General features: G+C 36.1%; 1 protein-coding gene and 1 long non-coding RNA gene across 4 annotated transcripts; both read right to left on the bottom strand.

The window, feature by feature from the left end:
* Positions 1-2,187: 2,187 nt before the first annotated feature.
* On the bottom strand, positions 2,188-24,036 carry LOC117339137 (carbohydrate sulfotransferase 15-like). 3 transcript variants are annotated; one of them, XM_033900550.1, is made up of 8 exons: positions 22,605-24,036; positions 21,137-21,446; positions 13,059-13,085; positions 11,545-11,646; positions 7,680-7,836; positions 6,784-6,925; positions 5,385-5,547; positions 2,188-3,167 (listed from the first exon to the last, which is right to left on the bottom strand). In XM_033900550.1, the coding sequence occupies exons 1-8, from the start codon at positions 22,950-22,952 to the stop codon at positions 2,992-2,994; spliced, it is 1,425 nt and encodes a 474-aa protein (XP_033756441.1). In that variant the 5' UTR covers positions 22,953-24,036; the 3' UTR covers positions 2,188-2,991. The 3 variants fall into 3 exon arrangements, with proteins under 3 accessions (XP_033756441.1, XP_033756443.1, XP_033756442.1); XM_033900552.1 differs by having other exon boundaries at positions 21,137-22,696; XM_033900551.1 differs by lacking the exons at positions 11,545-11,646; positions 13,059-13,085.
* LOC117339138 lies at positions 17,880-19,777 on the bottom strand. Its single transcript, XR_004535095.1, has 3 exons — positions 19,502-19,777; positions 19,245-19,298; positions 17,880-18,730 (listed from the first exon to the last, which is right to left on the bottom strand). It is a non-coding gene; the product is annotated as an uncharacterized LOC117339138 (long non-coding RNA).
* Positions 24,037-25,574: the final 1,538 nt, after the last annotated feature.

Raw genomic sequence — 25,574 nt, 5'->3', positions numbered from 1 at the left:
AATGTGAAGATAAAATAATTAAAAAAAAGTATATCGCAATAAAATATCTAAACATTAAATATAGAGGTTACACAACGAGTGGCTGTTGTGTATGGTATTTCTTTCATTCAAGTTTTAGAACTTTTGAAAAATAACTAACGAGCGTGAAAGAAATACAATATACAACAACCACGAGTTTGTGCGACGTTTCTACAACAATATAAAAGCTATTCTGAGAATGACGTGACCTGTTTTGTGTCAACGTGTGTTCTTTTCACAATATCAGGTGTGGGGTAAGGATATGACCTAATTTGAAATGCCGTTAATTAATATGCAAATCTGACATAGTCGGAATTGTATAGTAATATTACCATTTATTACAAATTATAACCCAAAAAATAAATAGGTTTTTCTTTTAAAGCAATTAATTGCAAGAGTTTATAAACTATTTATTCAAGAATATAACAAAACAACAGGAATTACTTCGTATGCGTTATTATTTCCAGGACATCGTGAAGCGCCTTCAAGTGTTAGCCACTCAATTTGAATTGAATCACGTGATTAAAATATAGACCCGGTCAAAGTTCACAGTGACAACCAATAAAAACGCATTTAGAGTTTATTCCACGTCTGGTATAAACTGAATGCTATTCAAAAGTCGTAATGATTATTTCATGCCCTGGGAGTTGATTTACACCCACCTATTGTGGTAGAAATATATTTATATATACCGTCTTGGCAAAGCCTACACGAGAACTTAACTGACAAAGTAAAGATTTAGTGACACAGACATAATTAACTAAAATGATATGATATGTAGATGTAGAGGCAAATTATTAATATGTCCATTAATTATATCAATAAAAGATATAGGTCATGTAACATCTTTGTCACTCATTTGTTTTTTCCAATTATCGATGGCCTGGACTGTTAGGTGTGTCCTGTATTAAACGCCGATAAGTTCAATATCTATGTGATATATCCCTATTCAGTAATCAAAGGCACATCGCGATGCGTATGCGTGGGGTTTTTGCTCACGAAAAATTGTATTACATAGATAATATAGCGGCATTTCAGATTGACAAAACACCGATATAGCGTTTTCTTAAAATCAAAAATATATGGATCTGATAACAGACTTTCTTCGTTTTAAATACATAAAAAGTTTTTTTAACTGAAAAATAAAGTGAATCATAAACCTGAATCTCCTTCATAGTATTACCAAAACTTCGATGGTAAATAAAATCATTATTATACATTATTAATATTGTACGTTATGAAAGTGTTTATTTTTTCAACACTTTAATATAATTTTGAAAATATGAAATAAAAAATAGCTGCATTTGTCACAACCGCAAATTGCAATATTCTATTTTAGTTGAAAGCTGCTTTTATTCGTAACTCGAGTCATCTCGATCCGTTTACTAAAACATAGTAAAACTTCCCTCTCCCTGGCAATATACTTCACCGTTACCATCCATATAGGCATACTTCGCATAAACATGGTGTAAGGGAGGTAACCAACATAATTTACTATAAGACATCTGTTAGTTCGTGATGTGAATATTATGCTATCTATGTATAAAGTCCATTATGTCACCTTAGAAAGAGGGTTTATAGAGGCCCGAAATCCATTGAAATCATTCAATACAATCTTTGTGAAATGAAACAACCGCCATTTGGATTTAAAGGTCAAATAATCAATGTTTTTGTTATTAATCCTTTCAAATTAATGTCCCTATCACGTGCTTTAGATATAGAGGTTGTTTTGTACAATATATGTCATCCACATGAGCAAATTATGTTCTCCTGAATCATGTACTTTTCGTTTGTTTTGCCGAAATTTGCATACAGCTTAAGAAATGGAATTTCAACAGCAAGGACTATGGTTATCAATGATACAAACCAATTACCTTTCTTAAATTGCACCAGAACAGTGATTTATAGGCTTGTAAAATACCACTAGATATGTTATTAAGATTTCCCTTGATCACCCAATCCAACTGCTGCACAAGGTAAACCATGTAGTTTAGGTATTAGCTGGTTCAAAACCGGTTGCCATTGTCTCATTAAAATATTCCTATAATGAATGTTCCGACCGATGGTGTTGCTATTGTAATATGGGAAATAGAAACCAGCATCTGTCTTGTTAAAACAGATGTTCAACTCCATGGTCAAAATTATGTGAATCAAAATAAAAGCATTGCACTGCATTAGAAAGGATCTTTTAATTTTCAAAAGTTAAAATGACAATGTAAAACACTTAATTGTAGATATCACATCTTTTTAAATGCATTCATTGATATTTATCAGTGCAAAGAAAGGGGTTGTATGTTATCAATACTAAAACAATTAATATTACATTTTACAATTTAATATATTGTATATTTCTAAACTTTGTTTATTTAAATAACAAAGGAGGGGTTCTAATTTGGGCCTTTCTAGTGTCAATCAGTGATAAGGCTAATATTTTGCAGGAAGATAATGACCTTAATGTATCTTCCTGCAAAATATATCACTAAGAATGGCCTCTCTTTTGTGAGAAATGCATGCGTGCGGGGACATGCGTATGTGTTTAGGAGGTCTGCAGTTTAATAGTGATTTGTCTCCTTCTGATAGCGCCGAACTAATATCAATTTGTAATTACTTCCTCACTGAAGCACACTAACGAAGCCGTCCAGCAGGACACCCCATTTGGTCACATTATATTGACAACAGGCGAACAAGTCGTCACACTCCAAAAAGGCTGAGCGTTAAGCAGGGGTAGCAAATACCATTTTTCTAGACTCTGGTATGTCTCGGATAATGGACAGAACCCAAAACTTTCCTAACTTGTGCGAACACTCTCTAAAGGCCCAAAATAGAGGCGGTGTGAAGGAAGACATTAGGAAGAAAGTTGTTTAGAAAGAAGATAAAAAGATAATACAGTATCCCAAATGTATTCGCCTCATACGACATATTCTAATAAGCCTTACAGGTGTGCAACATTTAAGGATGTGCGGATTTTACGAGTTATGTTTCCCATAGAAACCTCGAATCGTTCAATAACAGGGAAAGTGCCTGATTGTACGGTTTGTAAAATTGTTCCAATAACAGCCTGGTCTCGTTCAGCATATCGCCAACTGCTTTACCGTGCCACATGTTCTTATTGTAGTGTGTGCTGCTGGATATTTTTTCTGGAACATCACCTAAACATTAACAAAAATGTTTTAAAAAATCAAGTTATTATAGTCTGTTCATTTGTTTTTATATTATGTTACAGATTAACATAGAAGAAAGATCTGCGTGTCTTTTGAAATCATTTGAAATAAATTAGATAGCCTGGGGCACATAATCAGACATAATAGACAGCAGACGGGAGATAGGAGAAAATTATTGATATCTCAAAGTGTTTGGGGGAGGAGCTGATCAATGACTGACATTTGGAATTGTCAAACTTAACCTTATATACTTACTATCAGCGTTTGTTTCTAAATTTTCCTAAGCATTTAAGGTCATTTAAGGACAGCCTCCCGTGCGTGCGACATGCATACGTGTGGTGAGTGCGTTTTGGGAGGCTGCGGTATTTTCGTGTTAAGTCTCCTTGTGATAGGCCGAAACCTTGACCCTTTTATAACAGCTGTATAGTGATATACATTAGGCTGTATAGTTATATACATTAGACTGTATAGTGATTTATAGCCGGCTGTATAGTGATATACATCAGGCTGTATAGTGATATACATCAGGCTGTATAGTGATATACATTAGACTGTATAGTGATATACATTAGACTGTATAGTGATATACATCAGGCTGTATAGTGATATACATTAAGCTGTATAGTGATATACATCAGGCTGTATAGTGATATACATTAAGCTGTATAGTGATATACATCAGACTTTATAGGGATATACATCAGGCTGTATAGTGATATACAACAGGCTGTATAGTGATATACATCAGGCTATATAGTGATATACAACAGGCTGTATAGTGATATACATCAGGCTATATAGTGATATACATCAGGCTGTATAGTGATATACATTAGACTGTATAGTGATATACATCAGGCTGTATAGTGATATACATTAGGATGTATAGTGATATACATTAGACTGTATAGTGATTTACATTAGGCTGTATAGTGATATACATCAGGCTGTATAGTGATATACATCAGACTGTATAGTGATATACATCAGACTGTATAGTGATATACATCAGGCTGTATAGTGATATACATCAGGCTGTATCGTGATATACATCAGACTGTATAGTGATATACATCAGACTGTATAGTGATATACATCAGGCTGTATAGTGATATACATTAAGCTGTATAGTGATATACATCAGACTGTACAGTGATATACATCAGACTGTATAGTGATATACATTAAGCTGTATAGTGATATACATTAGACTGTATAGTGATATACATCAGGCTGTATATTGATATACATTAGACTGTATAGTGATATACATTAGGCTGTATAGTGATATACATTAGACTGTATAGTGATATACATCAGGCTGTATAGTGATATACATCAGGCTGTATAGTGATATACACCAGGCTGTATAGTGATATACATCAGACTGTATAGTGATATACATTAGACTGTATAGTGATATACATTAGACTGTATAGTGATATACATCAGACTTTATAGTGATATACATCAGACTTTATAGTGATATACATTATACTGTATAGTGATATACATCAGACTTTATAGTGATATACATTATACTGTATTGTGATATACATCAGACTGTATAGTGATATACATCAGACTGTATAGTGATATACATAAGACTGTATGGTGATATACATTAGGCTGTTTAGTGTTATACATCAGACTGTATAGTGATATACATCAGACTGTATAGTGATATACATTAGACTGTATAGTGATATACATTAGGCTGTTTAGTGTTATACATTAGACTGTATAGTGATTTACATTAGGCTGTATAGTGATATACATTAGGCTGTATAGTGATATACATCAGGCTGTATAGTGATATACATTAGACTGTATTGTGATATACATCAGACTGTATAGTGATATACATTAGACTGTATAGTGATATACATTAGACTGTATAGAGATATACATCAGGCTGTATAGTGATATACATTATACTGTATTGTGATATACATCAGACTGTATAGTATTATACATAGGCTGTATAGTGATGTTCATTAGGCTGTATCGTGATGTTCATTAGGAAGTATAGTGATATACATTAGGCTGTATAGTGATATACATTAGACTGTATAGTGATATACATTAGGCTGTTTTGCGACATACCTACATTAGGCTGTACAGTGTTGTTCATTAGGTTGTTAGTGATATGTTTTATGCTGTATCGTGATGTCCATACTCCTTTGCTGTTGACAAAATACTTACTTAAATCTAGAAACTTGAATATCCTTGACGCGACTATGGTCTGGTTTACAGAGTATTCATCTAATGAAACGACGAAAAATTGTTGCCTTGGAAAAACATCCATCCAATCCTCAAGGTACACGGCATACAATCCAATAGTCAGTCGAACCTCCAGAAAAGCTTCCTAACAACAAAAAGAAATTCATCATATATTTCCCCTAACATGTATTTGTCCGTATACGGTGGTTCTGTTTGGTTAACTTACTATCAACACAATAAAGAAATTCGAACACTGAAATGTTATATCTCAGGTTCCCTGTCCATTATACTGACACCGGTATGTTTCATATTATATAATGTGTGATAACTGCTTATATACAGTTAGCGAATCAAATTAAAGTATAAGATATTGTATATTGTAAATAGCAGTGATTCAGACGGTGTAGGAATACAGATAGATACGCCCTGGGTAAGCAAAAATTGCCGCCTGTCACTTTGGTTTCAGTATAAGGAGCTTTCCGAATGGCTAGTCTTACGTTCTATTGGCCGTCATTTGCACACTAAATGAAAAGTTTAAAGTGTTAAAACTTCAAACTATTTAATGTACTCGTTTTTAATAATGACATGAGAAACTATATATTATGCCTGAAACATTATCTTTTCTGGGAATTGGACTTCCTGACGTCAGTGTTTTGGTAAGCGCCAAATGTAACGCCATCTTTTTTTTCAGGCAAGTCAAATGATGTAAAGATGCATTCGATACCAATAGAATTTGTGTGACAGATCAATAGTATTCATATCGACTGTATACTAGTATCTGGTAACAGCTCACTGTTGAATTGAATATCACTTTAAGTGATGAACATCAAACATTTGTTTGTTTGTGTGGTGGGTCGAAGGCCATCCAGAGTTATAAGAGTAAAGTGCCTTGCCAACAGACACCACTACGACAGCACAGACCGGCCCTTTTCTTCTAAACTGCCCGAGAAAAACAAACCGACACTGGTAGGGAGGGTCTAACCATGTACCTCGGATCATCACCTTAGGTTACGGACGGACACTCAAACCGACTCCTCGTGGCCCCGAGCGTCAAACAAAGCGTAGAACATTCAATTTAAGACCAAGAGTGAAGTGGAACAAACAAAAATAAGACGAAAACATTGTTTGAAAAAATAGTATCAATATAGCCTTATGCGAACCAGACAAAGGGAACAGCGTTTTTTACACCTTATCAGAAGTGAGGTTTGAACATATTGATATACACGTATAATAATTATGGTGTGGGTATAAATAGTCTTTGCATCAGCCTGGTATATTGCGTCAGATATTCTTACAAGTATTTCTTATTTCTACAACTTGTTAATATGACAACCACGAATAAGACGTTTAACCAGTGTATATGACTGGCAGGTTTACTCACCTTGTAAGCACAGTGACGTACATGTAGACTGTTCATCCTTAAACAGTAATTAAATGAATCAATAGACGCTCTCACTCTTCTGTCAAATACTTCTACCGACTTCTGTTCGCTCTGATTAAAATATAGGTAGTCCGAGTATAACCTGTAAGAAAACTAAATGCTATGGTAATTCTTATCGTGTTAGGAGTGTAGATATCCATTTTTAGTTTCAAAAAAAAATATAGAGAATTGAAGTCATTCGATATGTTTTCGTTTTGTTTTTGTATAGATGTGTCCAACAGTAACGCAGATGTTTCTATTTTAGGTCATATCGACGAAATAATGACACTTAATGGCAAAACAATATTTTCAACTTAAGACAAATAATAGGCAAAATACGATTACGTTAAACATATAATATAACGCTAACTGTATAGTCCAGTTCTGAGTGCAATTGAAATATATCTCACGCGAGCCGTGAAACTGTCAAGCGCAAATTAAAATCTGAACAAACGCATATATTTTCCTTCGTATAAAAGCATTTGAGCGTAAATAATTATGTACTAGGCTCATATACGATATTACAATTTTCGGTGTCGCACTATACCTGTAGGAAGCAATTGTACATGTACAAAGCACGGTATTACATACTACTGATCACTATCTTACATTAACCACGTGCTTTTGAACAAGGCAGTTTGGTACCAACTTGTTCGAAAACGATATGTTTGACTTCCTAATAGTGTCGATGGGCTGTTAAGAATATATACTAACTAAATAAATAGACTTATGAATATCCGGATACTATACGTAAGTCGATGGGTAATTTTGTTCCCTATCCAACGCTACCCAAGCCATATACAGCTCCTTCTTATCAATTCTGTCATCTATTAATGAGAATTTAATTGGACTCTTACCGGTCGACCGGATTTCTAACTATGACTAATAACTTCACATCCGGCAAGATGTGACGTAAGAGATGGGCGTTGTGTATCCCCGGTTCCGTGTCGTTTTCATTTTCAGGATACAACCACCACCAAGTGTGATCCCACAGATACGACTGGCTACCTTCACCTGAAAAGAGTGTCTGAATTGTGTTCATTAATTGTGTCTTGTTACCGTTATAAAGATAAGTGAACGTTTGGCAGTATTCTTGTCAAACTTAAAATCGTATGACCATAACTGAAAATCGTAGCATTGGTCGTGTTGTTAATACATTTCTGATTCCGAGTTGTCTGGGTCTTTTAAGATATATGGAACTCAAAACAATATCTTACAATTGAGAATGTTGTTCAATGTTAAAAAAAATCCGACATTTTTTTTTCTATCTCAAATGCACTTGCATTTAAATTCACCAAAGTTAGTTATTACGTTGATAGATAATGTCGAGTATTCCATTCATGATTTAAAGAAGATTTTGATGTATTGATATTGACCGAACAGTATGATATCCATCTATCAATATGATATTAACCGATCAATATATATTAACCAATCAATATGATGTTCCCATCAACTGCCCTGCAGGTAGGGCGTAAGAATTGTACCTGCTACCCCCATTGCATGATCGTAAGAGGCGACTAAATTTGGGATATTATCTTTTCTCTTCTTTCTGAACAACTTTCTTCTTCCTAATGTCTCCCTTGACAATGCCTCACTTTTGGCCTTTAGTTGAGCGTTCGCCCCTGTGAGGAAGGCTTATGGTTCTGTCCCCAGACCGAGACATACCAGAGTCTTTAAAAATGGTAGTTGCTACTCCTGCTTAGCGCTCAGCATATTAGGAGGGGGGACGACTGGTTCGCCCGTTGTCAGTATAATGTGACCGGGTGGGGCGTCTTCGGCAGTATGCTTCAGTGAGGTAGCACTATAAATCGGCAAAAGTCCCGGCCTATCACAATGAGACTTAACACGACCATACCGCAGCCTTCCAAAACACACATACGCACTCACAACACGCATGCATGTCGCACGCACGGGAGGCCGTCCTTAAATGACCTTAGCTGTTAATAGGACGTAAAACAAAATAAACCAAACCAAACCAATGTTCCCATCAATACCAATCAATATGATGTTCCCATCAATATGATATATGATATTGACCATAAATATGATATTAACCAATAAATGAAATATTCATCAATCAATATATTAACCGATAAATATATATCTAGAGGGAAAATATTGAGACCAGGCCAAAACCTTAGGGCCAGACCATGTATTAAATCATGCCGTTAAATGTCACCTATGCCCCATCAGACCGTCGCATGTTATCAGAAGGAATCGAAATTACTGGAAAGCAAAGCGAGACAAGTGTCTGGCGTTGTTTGGTTTATTTTGTTTAACGTCCTATTAACAGCTAAGGTCATTTAAGGACGGCCTCCCGTGCGTGCGACATGTATGCGTGTAGCGAGTGCGTATGTGTGTTTTGGGAGGCTGCGGTATGTTCGTGTTAAGTCTCCTTGTGATAGGCCGGATCTTTTGCCGATTTAGAGTGCTACCTCACTGAAGCATACTGCCGAAGACACCCAGCAGCACACCCCACCCGGTCACATTATACCGACAACGGGCGAACCAGTCGTCCCACTCCTTATTTGCTGAGCGCTAAGCAGGAGCAGCAACTACCATTTTTAAAGACTCTGGTATGTCTCGGCCAGGGGGACAGAACCCAAAGCCTTCCTCACAGGGGCGAACGCTCAACTAAAGGCCAAAAGTGAGACATTGTCAAGGGAGACATTAGGAAGAAGAAAGTTGTTCAGAAAGAAGGGAAATGATAAGATCCCACATTTAGTCGCCTCTTACGATCATGCAATAGGGGCAGCAGGTACAATTCTTACGCCCTACCTGCAGGGCAGGTGTCTGGCGTTGACGGACCAACAAGTCGTTGAAAAAAAAACTAAAACCGAATTCGAAATTGACAAAATCCATTGCTCCCGTTTTCTTTGTTAAGCAATTCTAAAGTGTAATGTCTTATTTACCTAAAACAAATAACGATGAGTCGGTGTAACTGTGTGTTGCTTAGCCAGGTGGTGTAACGTAACAGTACTACAACAATGTATCGCACGCCTGATTATCTTACTACATGTTATTACATTAACTCAATCGCTGATTTGTGGTTCAAATGAAGTTTAAAGTTGTCTCTATCTGACAATTTTCTGATATTTGCAGTGGATGAGGGAATTCACGCCTCTTTGCACCTGTAAGCCTACGTCATTTTATATTTAGTAGGAGTGGATGTTTTCTATTTTCAAATCTTAAGACTTTACCCTTTATTCTCGCTTGTAGGAAGTACTATTCCATGTGTTAATTACTCTGGAATAAAGCTACAAACAAACAAACACATTTACTTAAGTAACTTAATTCAAGTTAAAAACAGAAGCTGAAAAGGTTGTATGAAGCCTACAATGTATGCACAGCCAGTCAACGTAACAATACCCTGCCGATCCAGTTGGTCTAACAGTAACATGGCTAGCCAGTCACAGTAACAGTGACATGCATGCTGAGCCAGTCGTAGTTACAGTAATATGCCAAGCCAGTCGGTGTAACAGTATAATGCTTAGCCAGATGCAGTAACAGTACTATGTCTAGCTAGTTGATGTAGCAGTGATATGCCCAGCCAGTTTGTGTAACAGTAATATACTTAGCCAGTCGCAGTGACAGTACTATGCCCAGCCAGTAACTACGGCATTACGGTATACACAGCCAGTCGGTGTAACTGTACCATGCCCAACATGTCGGTGCAATGTGCTATGCCCAGCCAGACGCTGTAACAGTACTATGCTTAGCTGAAACGAAATTGAAATTACCGACATGCAAATTCTAATTGTATTTTAAAGTTAATACATATACAATGCCAGCATAGTCATAGTGTTTTGGGAGGCTGCGGTATGTTCGTGTTAAGTCTCCTTGTGATAGGCCGGAATTTTTGCCGATTTATAGTGTTACCTCACTGAAGTATACTGCCGGAGACACCCAGCAGCACACCCCACAAGGTCACATTATACTGACAACGGGCGAACCAGTCGTCCCACTCCTTGTATGCTGAGCGCTAAGCAGGAGCAGCAACTACCATTTTTAGAGACTCTGGTATGTCTCGGCCAGGGGACAGAACCCAAAGCCTTCCCCACAGCGGCGAACGCTCAACTTAAGGCCAAAAGCGAGGCATTGTCAAGGGAGACATTAGGAAGAATAAAGTTGTTCAGAAAGAGAAAAGATGAGATCCCAAATTTAGTCGCCTCTTACGATCATGCAATGGGGGCAGCAGGTAAATTCAATTTGGCTGCTTGGCCTACAGATAGCATGGCATAGGCAAAAACTAAACTCTCTTTGGATTAAAAATATTACGATAGTAGCTCTCAAATGCATCACATTATAACGTTCGCTTTTTTGTCTACAGGTTGCACAAATATAACTACATTTGTATATTTATATTTGCTCGCATTTCCCCATTGACACAATGCTAAGAGGCAGTTACCACCATACGCCTATAACACCCAGTGCCTCAGGCTATAACATCCAGTGGGTCATGTGACATTAAAAAAGACGGGATTTTTTTGTGTTGGGTTTAGTTTCTTTTCAAAGTTGACGAAAATGGTAACGGGTTCCCATACCATTTGCCCAACATACATCTTGCTGCCATATCGACTATGACAATATTAAAACCACTGTTCATTGCTTAATTAACTATAAATACGACGCCGCAAGCTTTTTTAGGAACTCTGTAAACCTTCAGAGGAGTTTGATGGCTCACATGTTCCTTTTAAAATGATTTGATCGATTGCTTACCGGTTATAAATTTCATCTTATGTTCATTGTTTGTAACATCTAATATTTCCGCCACAACATTGAAATGGTCTATATATTCTGTGAAGGTATGTGGAACCGTTGCTACAACAAACAAAAAACATACAGTATTAATATTGTAGTGTGTGTGTCAGTTATCATAATTGGCCTGTGAAAAATGAATGTCTTTAATACTTGTCAAGCCTGGCTTCAGTTCATTGTACATTTTATTGTATATATATGTATAATCATGAACTTTTTATAGATAATTATAGATATAATTCTATACTTATATATCATACCTCGACTTCATTTTAATGCACTCGAATGACTTTCTTGTATTTGTCGCCTACCGGTCCATCTACGTAACATGACTATTTGTTAGTGCTCTAGTGATGTCATTCCTTCACACAATGATAAAGGGCCATAATATCTCGGACAAGTTGGAAGTCCGGGGTTGTTGAGTCAAGGTCACTAGTTTTAGAAATTGTTTGCCAGTGCTCTAATGGCTTCATTCAATCAAGGATCTGATCAAACTGCACGCAACTACAAGGGATGATTATATCACGGAGAAATTTGCGTTTAGGTGTCATTGGATCAAGGTCAACGTCACCGTCAATATTATATGTCTTTTTGTTGCTTTTTTTTGTTTTACAAAATTCTTGTCTTGTCGGTGCTCTAGTGGTTTCATTCCTTGAAGGATTCCGATCAAAGTTTACTCACTAACAAAGGCCGATATTATCTCTTACAAAATTGAGTTTCAGAATTGTTGGGTCAATGTCACCGTTGCTATTTTAAGACAATCCTCTGTTCTTTAGCTTCCTCAATTCTTCGGGGATTTTGATCCAGCTTTATACACTTACAAAGGACTATAATATCTCAACGTGTTCCAGTTTCAAGCTTGTTGGGTCAAGGTCACTGTTACTATTTTTAGAATATTCATTATCAGCACAGAAGTGATTCATTCCTTGAAGAATTTCCATCAACCTTTACACGCTAGTTTAGGACCATAACATCTCTGAAAAGTGTCAGTTTCAGGGTTTTCGGGTCAATGTCACAACATTGCTATTTTTAGAAAACCATTGTCAGTGATCTACACGCTTCATTCATTCATTCATTCAAAGTGCAATTATAGCTATCGGGGACTCGTATGTATTGCTATAGTAATATTCATTATGGTTCTTTCAAAAATAATCATTTTACAAAGAATTTAATTTCAAATACTAGGTTGAATCCATATTAAGATTTTATTCGGTAAAATATTTCAGCAAGGAGATTCAATATCAGAATCAACTTATTGTCACAGACTTGATCCACGTAAATTAATTAGATAAAACGTAAAACAATTTGCTAATTATTGCTGTGTTATAAAGATACAAAACATAACTTCAATTAGGACAGAACTTGTCGCTTCAAATATTTCTATTGTATGATAAGCATATGCCTATCACTACGTGTAATATCTTAAATATCACAATCATTTTCTTTCTATCATATGTTACCAATAAGATACTCACGACTGCAACTCCTGGGATAAGTTGTGGCTAAAATGGGAAACAAATTTTATGACAATATCATTTTCTTTTCAGATATATTACAAATTATTTTTCGATAGAACGCGTGTTTATTGCTGAATAGTATCGACACAGAGGCAAGTCTACCAGGAATGCCTCACCAGGGATACCTCAACGGAAAGTTCTTAAACTATAACTATAGACTGTAAATTGAATAAAAATCAATTTGTAAATTTCTCAGTATTTGAGAATGACACATTTCCCTTCAGTTGATGCCCTGATTTCTCTTTCATGGGTACTAGAAATTACGACACTACAGTCCAGGTAATTAGGACAAAGTTTGTTGATAACTTTATACATTAAAACACATTCATTGTCATCAACTCTTACTAAAAGGTAACCATTTTAGTTGGTAAAATGTTCTTCACAAGTAAGTTCTTCACTTGGTACACAGTTAACTGCATCTAAGTTTATACGTAAAACTTTTTGCAACCTTTCCATTGTTTTAACATATATTAGTGGGGCGTGGCTCTAAATATAGGAACAACAATCAAGGTAAGGTAAAATAAAGCAGTTTAAATAGGTTATTCTGGATGGGACAGGTAAAAACTTTTATATCGAAATTGTTTGAATAACATCTTGAACATGTTTAGGACATGTAGGAGTATCATCATACAAACACCAAATACGTTTCCATGTCGAACATTTTCCAAATTGTCAAATTGCCGGACTCAATACATAATTCACGTTAAAACTTTGCTTTTTCTGTTTGTTTCCTGTTAACATTGCTTTTGTTTTCTCTGCATTAATGACCATGTTAATTGCTATTGAACCATTTTCTACATTAACAAAATCAGAGTGCGGTCATGATTCAATAATATCAATACATTTAGCAGCTTTTTGCATTACTGTATCGTCTACAAACATGTACATTTCACACTGCTTAGAGTGGAGAAGCATGTCATGTAAATACAATCAAAACATCAGAAACCCAATAGTTGAGCCCTGCGGTACATCAGTTGTTATTTCACAAGGACTGCTTAAATTATTTTTAAATGAGACAACAAGTTCAAAAGCCTATCTAAAATCAATGAACATTACACCAGTAAGATTCCCTTTGTCCAGCTGTTCCTACCATCTTTTTGTTATTGCTGTCAAGGGGTATTGCCGAGTGCAATGGCCGACACAATCAGGTGAGAACATGTTGTTTAGAAACAGCATAGAAACATTTTCACGCAAGAGTTTTTCACGGACGTTAATAGAGAACAAAACAATGGGGAAACGTTGGCAAAAGTGAAATTTCTGGTGTTCATTAAAAGTTATCGGGTGTTCACAGGGCTGCAGTATTGTCGTTTCATGAAAGATGCATTATTTTCTTACCCTCACGTGTGTTATCCTGTACCTATATGTTACGTCAACATATCTAGTTGTTTGGAGAAAACTGGCGAAAAACATCACAAAACTAAATTCATTTCTATGTAGCTTAAAACAGTAGCTTAGGTGACAAGGCTTTCTGAGTATGAATGAACGCGCGCACCTTCATATAGGTCAGACGTCTTCTGTTGACTGGTAGTAATGGCTCTCTATGCATACAAAGCCGTGTTAGACTCTGCAATAACATCGCTTTATCTTAAACCTATTTCACCATAACATAATAAGAATTCACCGTTTAATGAGTATGAAATCTACACTTATAGTCGCTTTAATAAGAACGAAATATACAGTTAGAGTGCTTTAATGAGAACGAAATATACAGTTATTGTCGCTTTAATCATTTGTCACATTGACAAATATATCTGTAGGTTGGATGTTGTTATATGTCCCAAAATTCAAATGCATAAAGACAAAGAGGAACGTAAAAGTTTGAGAAAGACCCAAACAATGTATTTAATATATTGTAATAAAAAAAATATGGAAATCAAAATCTTGTTAAAATCACATTAGCAATGACATACTTGCCTAGAAAGGAGTTTTTTTATTTAGATTATAACACCTTCGGTTTTAATGAAAGCATCGGGAACTCAAGTCATGTGTTACATCATATTGTGGATGTTTGCTTTGGTTTGGTTTAATTTGTTTAACGTCCTATTAACAGCTAAGGTCATTTTAGGACGGCCTCCCGTGCGTGCGACACGCATGCGTGTGGGGGGTGCGTATGTGTGTTTTGGGAGGCTGCGGTATGTTCGTGTTAAGTCTCCTTGTGATAGGCAGGAACTTCTGCCGATTTATAGTGCTACCTCACTGAAGCATACTGCCGAAGACACCCAGCAGCACACCCCACCCGGTCACATTATACTGACAACGGGCGAACCAGTCGTCACACTCCTAATATGCTGAGCAGCAACTACCGTTTTTAAAGACTGGTATGTCTCGGCTAGGGGACAGAACCCAAAGCCTTACTCACAGCGGCGAACGCTCAACTAAAGGCCAAAAGTGAGGCATTGTCAAGGGAGACATTAGGAAGAAGAAAGTTGTTCAGAAAGAAGAGAAAAGATAAGATCCCAAATTTAGTCGCTCTTACGATCATGCAATGGGGGCAGCAGGTACAATTCTTACGCCCTACCTGCAGGGCAGTACATTGTAGGTATTCATTTAAACAAATTGTTTATCTCGAAAAATTTTATAGCCGAGTTTGGTAAAAAAAAACATGCAAACGATTGTTTTTAAATGATTGAATTGTCCTCTTTGCTCTTAGTAATATTTGCAATATGTGTACATTGCGATCAAGGTGTTCATATCATACATATGATCATATCAGGGTATGGTCCGACCATCACTGCGCCATTGAAATTATTTTTTTAAGAGCATGGATGTGGCGCTGTGGTATAAGCTGCGGGAATTTCGGGATTGTTATATATATATGGGGTTGGGCGTGTTTGGGTTGTGAAATTATGAGAGATATGGCGCCGTTTTTAATTTCCACGGAGCGATTTGTTTTGACCCTAGTTAGCAACAGCCGCAATATACCGCTCGGCTAGAGAGATCTCTTCTCTTTAGCTCGATCGGTTGAGCTTAAACCTACTAAGCCAGAGGTCTTTTGTTCGCTCATTTAGGGGAGGCAGTGATTTTAATTGATATTTTTTCTGTCACAATATTCGTTCTAAATATTATAAGACTCTTTCATATGTGTATATGTAGGATAGGGAAATTCCACCCTCGGGGTCACAAAATGTGGTGAAACCCGAGGCTTGCCGAGGGTTTTACCACATTTTGTGATCCCGAGGGTGGAATATCCCTATCCTACATACACACATAATGAAAGAGTCTTTTTCTCTAATATCATTACCGAATTTCTGGCGAAAGTGTCCCTCAGCCATCCATTTTCTTCAATTTTTTAATTTCTTTATTTGACTTTTTTGCTAACAATACTTGTGATATTCTGAAAGATCATACCCTATTTTGGCAAACAAAGTTTGCACACAAATTTCATTCATTTTGTGGTTAAGTGATGAACGAATGAACAATTCGCCGATAAAAATTACCGTAACTTGACCGACTTTTACGTGGCCGTGATCAAATTGTCAACATCCGAGAAAAAGAAGTTCTATAAACAATACTGAAAGCCAACGCTGAAATGAGTTTTCCAACTTTACATATAATTTGATTTGCACCTCGACATATTTAATCATTTCACAGAACACACTGTTTTTTTAAATGTCAAGTCAATTTTTTTTTTTATAAAATACTACGTCACTGCATGACGTCACGACTGTCATTGGAATTCCATTCATAGTTCAAGGATATTGAGAGTGATGTCGATCTCGATCGCCATGACGCGGCGATGTTTTGTGGCTGGTAATTTTAAATTCACTGTGATTTTGGCAACTTCGTGTGTGAACCAGCGAACAGTGATTCTATACGAGTATTCGATCTTTTCTGTGACATAGGATTATATGTGTTTAACCGGTTGTCCTGATGGAATGACGAAGGTAGGTCAGTCGATAACGATGATCATATTGAAAGGCTAGGATGACAGTTAGTTTTCATGGTTACTCTACACAAATATAGACTCTGAGTTACAATTAAAATACACATTTTTATATGAACATCGAGGGGTGTCATTTTTACCGAATGTTCGTTCATTTAAGAGCCAACTTCCAAATACACAGGTTACTGAGTAGGCCTAACAGTTACTGACAGTACAGTAGAGTAAACAAATTCCAGGCCCCCTGCTGACGCAAACGGAACCATTTCATAGGTTGTGATGTTTGACATTTTCTTTTTTATATTTTTTTATGTATGGCTTTTATTTTACTTCCTGTCATTGCCAGGTGATTGTGTGTGTTTACATGTTTTTAATGACAAATGACAAATCTGTCGGGTAGGCAAGTCTGTACTGTACTGTAACTGTTACAACAGGCCTGTAGGCCTAGTCTACAGTAACAGAGTTATGTGTTCGCTCAGATGAAATGTCTAGTTGTTTAACCGTGTAGCCCTATTGCTTTACTGCTGATATGATATATATTTATCTAAGATTGTATTTTTATAGTTAAGTCCAACGTTTCAAAACCGACACCGACGATAAGGACTGTCGGATGTAAACACAAGCAGACGACGTTGTGAGAGTTGTCCCCCTTGATAGCAGATTACTCCGCGCGCGTGAAATGCTATGTAAGATATAGAGGATATCTAACAGTGTCTTCAGTAATACCAAATATATTTCACGAGTGGGGCTAATATTTTGCGCAGCACGTGTGAAAAATATCAAAATATTAGCCACACGAGTGAAATATATTTGGTATTACTGAAGACACTGTTAGATATTCTGTTTATTACATTTTTTATCAACGAAAAACCTACCCCGTATGCTAACTAGGCCTACAGCGAAAGTTTGCATACGTTTACCGCTTACATGTCTAGACAATCCTACGCGACAAAATATAGTCCAAAGTACAAAAATTCCCAAAAAAATATAAAACTAGTTTACAAAATATTTTAATCAATTCTTTTACTTCAATATGTATCATAGTTTATATGTTTTACAAATGTTGCCATAACATTGTCAAAAAAAAAGTATTTCAAAAAAGTCCCGTCAAAACAACAGATCACTACGCGATGAGCGCTCAGTCCAAAATGGTGTAGATCTACATGAAACAGTTCTGCAGGCCTAGTAGTGGGAGAAAGTCCTGACAAACACACGGATTTTGTTTACTCCTCAGTCCTGATGATATCAAACTTCCAGTCATGTAAAAGTAAGTCATTCTTACTCACTGTCACTGTCAGATATTGCCCTTATTCTTTTGAACTTTCTCCCGTACCCTGACCCGGACGCGGCCATGTTTGCTATTTGTGCTGTTTCTCCGATCACATAGTTTGAGTTACTGGCCTGCATTGTCTGCTGACTTCCGTGAAAGTGGAAATTTACCGTTGAATTAAACGTGGTATTTTCTCCAGAAAAAAGCCCACCCATTATTGGAAACAGATGGTTATTTTGTGCTGTGGTTGAGGATGATTTGTCGGGGACAGGGGTATTTTCTCGAGGCCTGCTTGCGGTGCACATGGCAGATCTATTTTCATTCCCCGTTGACAAGACATGTGAGATATCCTTGCTTTGTTCAGAACTAAGTCGGCTGTAGTTATTCAGACTGTTGACATTCCTGTGGCCTGTTATTTGAACTATCTGATTTGGTGGGACACCAGAGTCATTTAGCTTCTGAACGAGTCGCTTTCGCACACTGAAAGTGAAAGTAGATACTGTACTGTACAGTTATATGTAAGGTTACATACATTATGTGTTCCAGTTGTCCCGCCCTACTATATAATTTATATCATATAGACTAGGCATGTATCTTAACGATTGCTTTATTAGCTTGGCAATGTATTTCACACCTCTCTTTAAAATTTAGTTCCCTGTTCTGGGAGTCTGACCCTATTTTTGATAAATATTCATTAAATTGTAATTTGTGGAAAGGTGTTTGACATTAATTCACGAAAAGAAACAGAAATATCTTTCCAATCAAACAATCTACCCCCTGATCTACCTTACTTTTTTATGTATGTTTCATATGTCTGAAACACAAATTAAACCTATGCACAGGGCCTTGCAAATCGGAGGAAGGGGGTGCAAATTTTCATACATTTATAAAGTTCTGTATTTCAAAAAGTAAATTTTCCATTTTTTGTTGTTAAAATAGCTATGAATGACATCGGTTTGGGAAATGTAAAACAATTATAAAAGGAATTAAATACCTGTAGTTAGTCAGACGTCTGTCATTTGTCAGACCCACCTGCTGACAGGATTGTCTAAAATGAGAAGATATTATACATGTAGCTATAAACTCTGTAGTATTGCATGATAAATTCCAAAATGTTGAAAAAAAATCAGATTTCTCTGATTTTTATTGATCTACTACTGAACAGCCGTTTAAATAATTCATGTACATTTTTAATGTAATTTGAAAATTTATTCAATGATAAAAAATCGAATGTATTTGTTTCTTACTTACCAAGATTTGCATCACGGTTGATTGTTAGGAAGAATGGCTTGTCTGGTTCATTCATGGCTGAAGGTCTCTTACTGGCATACATTTTATATAAAAATACAGGATCTTTGTTGTTATCTATTCCATCCGTCACAACGCTACCATAGGCCCTAGGTTGGAATTTTCTGATGTCTCGTGGATTTGCTCCAGTGCGTGTTTTTGTCTGTCTTTCCTGGTTGTATATGATGTATTCTGTCCCGTTCTCTACATCTGTCTTAAGTGCAATATCTCCCCATTGCAAGTCGTGTTTCCTTGCCAGGTCGCATTCCAAAATGCATCGTACATACCATCCACATTGAATACAGAAGTGAAGCTGGTGATTTGTAACCGAGTGTGTTTGTTGAGTACAGTTTTTCTACCTCCTGATCCGTCAGCTCATCAGCAGCTCTGGGTTTGTTCCCTTTCCCCATCCCTTTTAGTTGTTTCTGCTTCATTTTTAAGACGTTTCGGCATTTTGTGAACTGAATGTCAGTAAGGATAGAGACAAAGTAGTTTTTTCCTTCAGATGTCTGTCCAGACTACTGAAATAGGACCTTAGAGATGTGGGTTCGTACTCGGTGCCATCTCTTTTCCTTACTGATAACAGAAAAGTTGATATCAGAGAATCTAATTCAATTGGTGGAATTGCTTCTAGCTTTCTCCCTTCCCCTGAGGCTGTAAGATATGCATTGAAAACATTCATGTCCTGTTGTGTTTTTCTCTTAGTGTTCAAATTCTGCTGTTGGAACAGGAAACAGTCAATGTCTTGTGCACTTACTTTTTCAAATACTCTTTTTCCAATTCCATTGGACTGAGCACTAGGCCTAGTGCTTGCTCTGGTATTCTCTCCACCTTCTGTCTCATTCACTAACCCAATGGTGTTGCTGGCTTCAGCTGCATCATCAATCAATCCAAAATGTGGCATATCTAACTCTCCTTCTAAGATTAATTGATCAAGAAGTTCATTCTCGTGATTTGGATAGCTCATTTTGCTGTCAATCAGAATACTACCAGCAGACGACAGAAGCTTCAGACAAGGGAGATAATTTGTAAACAAAAAAAGTAGTTCCCCTTGTCCAGGTGCTGACATATATGTCAGGCCTTCTAATTGGTCAATTATTTTGGTATTTTCTAATCATTAATTTGATTGGTCAAATCAGCAAAAGTGATATTTTTCACTAGTGAAAAATATCACTTTGATAGAATGAATAATTTTTTATATTTCACTGGTAAAAATGTAATAAAGATTTATCTTACATAGCTATCTTACATGGGCAAACTCTATCCAACATGGCGAGATATGAGAGAATGCTAGTTTCGTTTACCTTTGTTGTATGCACTTCTGGTATGTTTTCGGAATTGTGATTAGAGTATATATTCAAAATCAAAACCGTAATATAGAATAAATGGTTAAGATTTAGGCATCATAAGAACAAGCATAGCATTCAATATAAACGCAATATCAAAACAAGTCTGTGGTGGACATTGCCGACCGAATGATTTTAATTTGTTTCCTGAAATCCTATTTTGATTTGACATCTGGATTCCATAGTTTTTTCTGGATAACTCATGACTTAACTGCTCATTATTTTCTTTGTATACGAAACTGACTTTACTTACTCAGACAATGACGATTTCTTGTCCACCAATGTGGTTCCTTTGAAAGGCCTGGTATCACGTCGGGATGGCTCGTAATACGTCGAAATAGATCGGTACTTCCGCTTTTCGGTTGACCAATCAACAAAAAGTATGGAAGACAGCGAAGTATAGCCGCATTCTTCAGTCTTTTTCTTTTGAAGTATAAGGAACATAACTTCCCGTTTTTAATTCTTCTATTTCTGCATAAATAACTTATCCAAACCTCTCTTCGGTCGTCACCATCAGCATACCAGCAGGGATTTTTAAATTCAGGAAGAAATACGGGAGGTTTCTGCATAAAAAATGTAATTGAATAATAGTTTTACACTGTATTATTGTACATGGGATTTTGCAAATAACCTTTAAAGGGACATTTTTTAATTCATTTTTATTCATTTTAAATTATGTTATTTGACAAAACGTGTATACACGAAAAAACAACATACAATGTACATATACAAGTTGTAACAACATACATGTATGATATTAATACGTCCTGATCATACTTTATTCCATCTTTCTAAAATGGTTATATATCATGATGGTAAATTACTTATAACTATAACTTATAATAACTTAAAATATAGTGATTATTTAAAAGAAACGTGTATTTGAACCGTATAATTTGTGATGAGGTAAAATACATAGCTTAAGTAAACACATAAACAAATAAACAAAACCGACACAACAAACAACACATAAACATAAAATAAACAAAAAGCAAAAAATAAATAAATAAAAGCAGAACGTATATATGCAAAAAAAACATGGACATCAAACAGGATAAATATAGAGCGGTCAGTTACCTAACAGTCAAATGAAAACAAAAATGTTTTGTTAAAAATCACTTACTCCACTGATTTCAGTAACCCTTAACAAAGAAATTTCAAGAAAACAATGATAATATTAATATTTCAGAAAACATGTTTTCGGCTAAAGTTTAGAATTGTAACCATTCATTTAACCCGAGTAAATAGCCGACCTTTATTTTTATAATCATCAGTTAAAATAAGAATTTCATGTGCCCTCAACTCAAATTTAATATGATTTTTTAAACTGTCGAGGTTAATATCTATTTCAAAACATTTACTTTTGTATATGTACTGTTTTATAATCAATAGAATAAGGTTATCTAGATTAAACCTTTGGTGTTTATTTAATTCTTGTTTAGCAAATCTTAGTTTCAACTGTGTTTAATTTGTCAATTTCCAATTAGCAATATATATGCAACATATCAATGATACAAAAAGGAATCAAAACAATCAAAAAAAGTTTTGGGAGGCTGCGGTATGTTCGTGTAAAGTCTCCTTGTGATAGTCCGGAACTTTTGCCGATTTATAATTTATGAACTGTGAACATCTCGTAATGGTCTATATTGTTTGAATTATAGTAAGTATAGCATGATTTCTTTCCGTTTTTAAAGTTTGATATAAATAAGACGAATACATACCTCTTTCAAAATATGTGCGACAGGACCTGATATTAAGTTAAAATGTGGTCTAACATCCCCTGTGTTATTCGATTGAAGAACCCTCGCAACAGCTAGATGATCTCCAATGCCATACAGATTACCCTTGACGTACATATGTATTCCATCGGATTCATGATATTTTGTAAACGCGGATATAGGTTCCAATGTTTCTGTGTATTTCATGGTAATATAACATAATAAAATAAAATAAATTAACGATATCGCACCGAGAATGGCACACCATTGTTTTAAAGCACAATGCATCGTTGAACAATGGAAATGCGAATACTTTACAAATATATTGCCCCCCATAATTGTCCAATACATCAGGGTTTCTCGTGGAAGAAAATTTCCAGGAAATCTCGCTATGTGTCACATTAAAGCAATGGCTGGTTATTTCTTCATCCTGTATAATGATAAGACATACATGTCAAACATAAATTTACAAAGCAGATTATGAATACGGGGTAAATGTTGATTTCCTATAGTATCATTTTTGTGTAGCAATTCGCTATTTCTACCAACTATCTGTAAGTATTACCTATCATAACCAACTCTCGTCAGACGATAGTGGCCGGACATTTTTTATTACAAATATTTCGTGTATTTTATTAATTGAGTATTACCATTATTATATTCTAACCGATACATAATTTATACTATTACTAACTAATTTGTGTAATAACATGTGCATGAGTGACAGATGCATTGGGCGAACCAGGACTCGTACACGGGACCTCCGAACTATAGTTAACACTCTAACATATTGAGCTACCTAGCTATTGGAATTCAGCACAATCCACACTTTATCACAATTCACTTTACATAACAACAGGCCGAATGGGCCCGTATCGATTACCTGATATTAATACAACTTTCAAATTTTATTTAGGTCATTTATGTGGATGCTAATCTGAGTGTACAGAAGGCTTAGTTTATACATTAAATTTTGTAGTCGTTCAGCAAAGCACGCTACTCAATCTATATCATTGCCAAATCTTTATTGATTAATCGGCGAACTTGAAAGTAGTTCAAGGCCAGTCATTTGAACAACCTGAGAGTCGCCTTCATTACATAGTCTACTTGCCCATTATAACATCAGCAACAGAAATGGAATTTAATACGGAGTAAAAACTTTATCCATGATATGGTAAGCTACAAACAATTTCAAATCGATGTAGAAAGCGCTGGTGAAAAAAGTCTGAAAACAATTAATTATGTGAATTTTCTTTACGCCCGTTGTCAGTAGATGTTTTTGGCGGTATGATTCAGTGAGGTAGCACTATAATGTCGACATCACAAGGAGACAAACACGAACATACCGTAGCCTCCTCTAACACACACATGCCCTCCAATCCCGTGTTACCATCCTCTCCACAACCATGCCCTTCCAACATGGACGTTATATTACAAGATATATACAACAAACTCTTAAAACAAATAAGACGTCATCGTGAGTAGACTCAACGTTATTGAGGGAAAGTTCGCTTGAACAGTTCATAGTGATAAAATTGAGGGAGTAGATTTTGAACATGCATTACTTGAGGAAGGGATCAGCAAGGTTGAAACTGAAAGAGATCGGGCGCGGAAAGAGTGTGATTATCAAAGGGAGATAATTATAGAACTCCAGATTAGGTATATGAAGGACAATATACTGTTTATTGGTACCCTGAGATAATTCAAGATGAGGACTCGGAGGTTGTTCTGAAAGGCTTCATTAAGACAGAACTGGGTGTTGAATACGATATACCATTTCAGGTAGTCCACCGATTGAAAAAACGACAAAATAGTACACCCCGCATCATGGTAGCGAAATTTACTAACAGGAAAGATCGTGATATTGTTCTAAACGCTGCTCATGCGAAACTTGACGGAAAGCCTACATTTTCTGTCAATAAGCAGTATCCCCCCGAAGTCAACGACCGACGACGACTCCTTTATCCAGTGTTGAAGGAGGCTCGTTGGCGCGGTCAAACAGCAAGAATGAAGGTAGATAAGCTGTACATTGACGGAAGATTATACATTCCGCCACATCAGCCTGGTAGAATGGATTGCCTACATAACCCACGTCAGGATCATTCCAGAACTGAAGATCGCAAACACCGCCCGGGGGATTCCAGCGTGATGGCTAATCCACCAGTGGACAGAGTCACACAACCCCCCCAAACAGCGCCCGTAGGGAGACACTACGAGAGGTTGATCCAATGATCAAGACTTTGTGATACGAACAATTTGAAATTCGCTTTTTTAAATGTGTGTAGTATAAAATCCAAAATTAATTTAACGGAATTTGTTTCGTTGATAAATTCGTGTGATATTTTGGTGTTGGTTGAAAGTAAGACAGATGATTTAGATACAAATGTATACTGCAAATACCACCTGATTATATGTATTTTGCAAAAAAATCGTACAAAAATGAGAAAAAAAAAAAAAACTGGGGGAATAATCATTGTATATAAAAAGAATTTGAAACCATTACCTCATTATTATAATTCTAATTCCGAGTTTGTCCAATTGGTAAAAATGACAAAAACTGTTCTTTGCCTCGAGCATGATCTTATATTAGGATGTGCATTCCACCCGAGACTCGTCCACAAAGGCATTTGATGAAATTGAGAATGACACGATTGACTTACATTCTGTACAAGCATTGAGGGTAAAATAGCAGTAGTTGGAGATTTTAATTAAAACACCAAAAATTTACCGGCTTTCATTGAGCCTGAGTATAATATCATAAACATATAAGATATTGATAAAACTGATGAGGTGTCTAACAATATATATGATTTGAATAAATTAGAACGACTTGGTGTTCTTTTAATGAGGGCAGGTCAATGCAAAATTAATTTAGAGTAAAGAATTATGGCTACAAAATACTTAATTTGTGCAAACAATGAATGCTAGATTTGGAAAAGACAAACCAATTGGAAAAACTACATGTAACGACAT

Source organism: Pecten maximus, chromosome 12 (genome assembly GCF_902652985.1).
Source record: "Pecten maximus chromosome 12, xPecMax1.1, whole genome shotgun sequence".
Lineage (NCBI taxonomy): Eukaryota > Metazoa > Mollusca > Bivalvia > Pectinida > Pectinidae > Pecten > Pecten maximus.
Note: the sequence above shows the minus strand (reverse complement) of the source record. Positions and strands in the feature narration are given on the sequence as shown.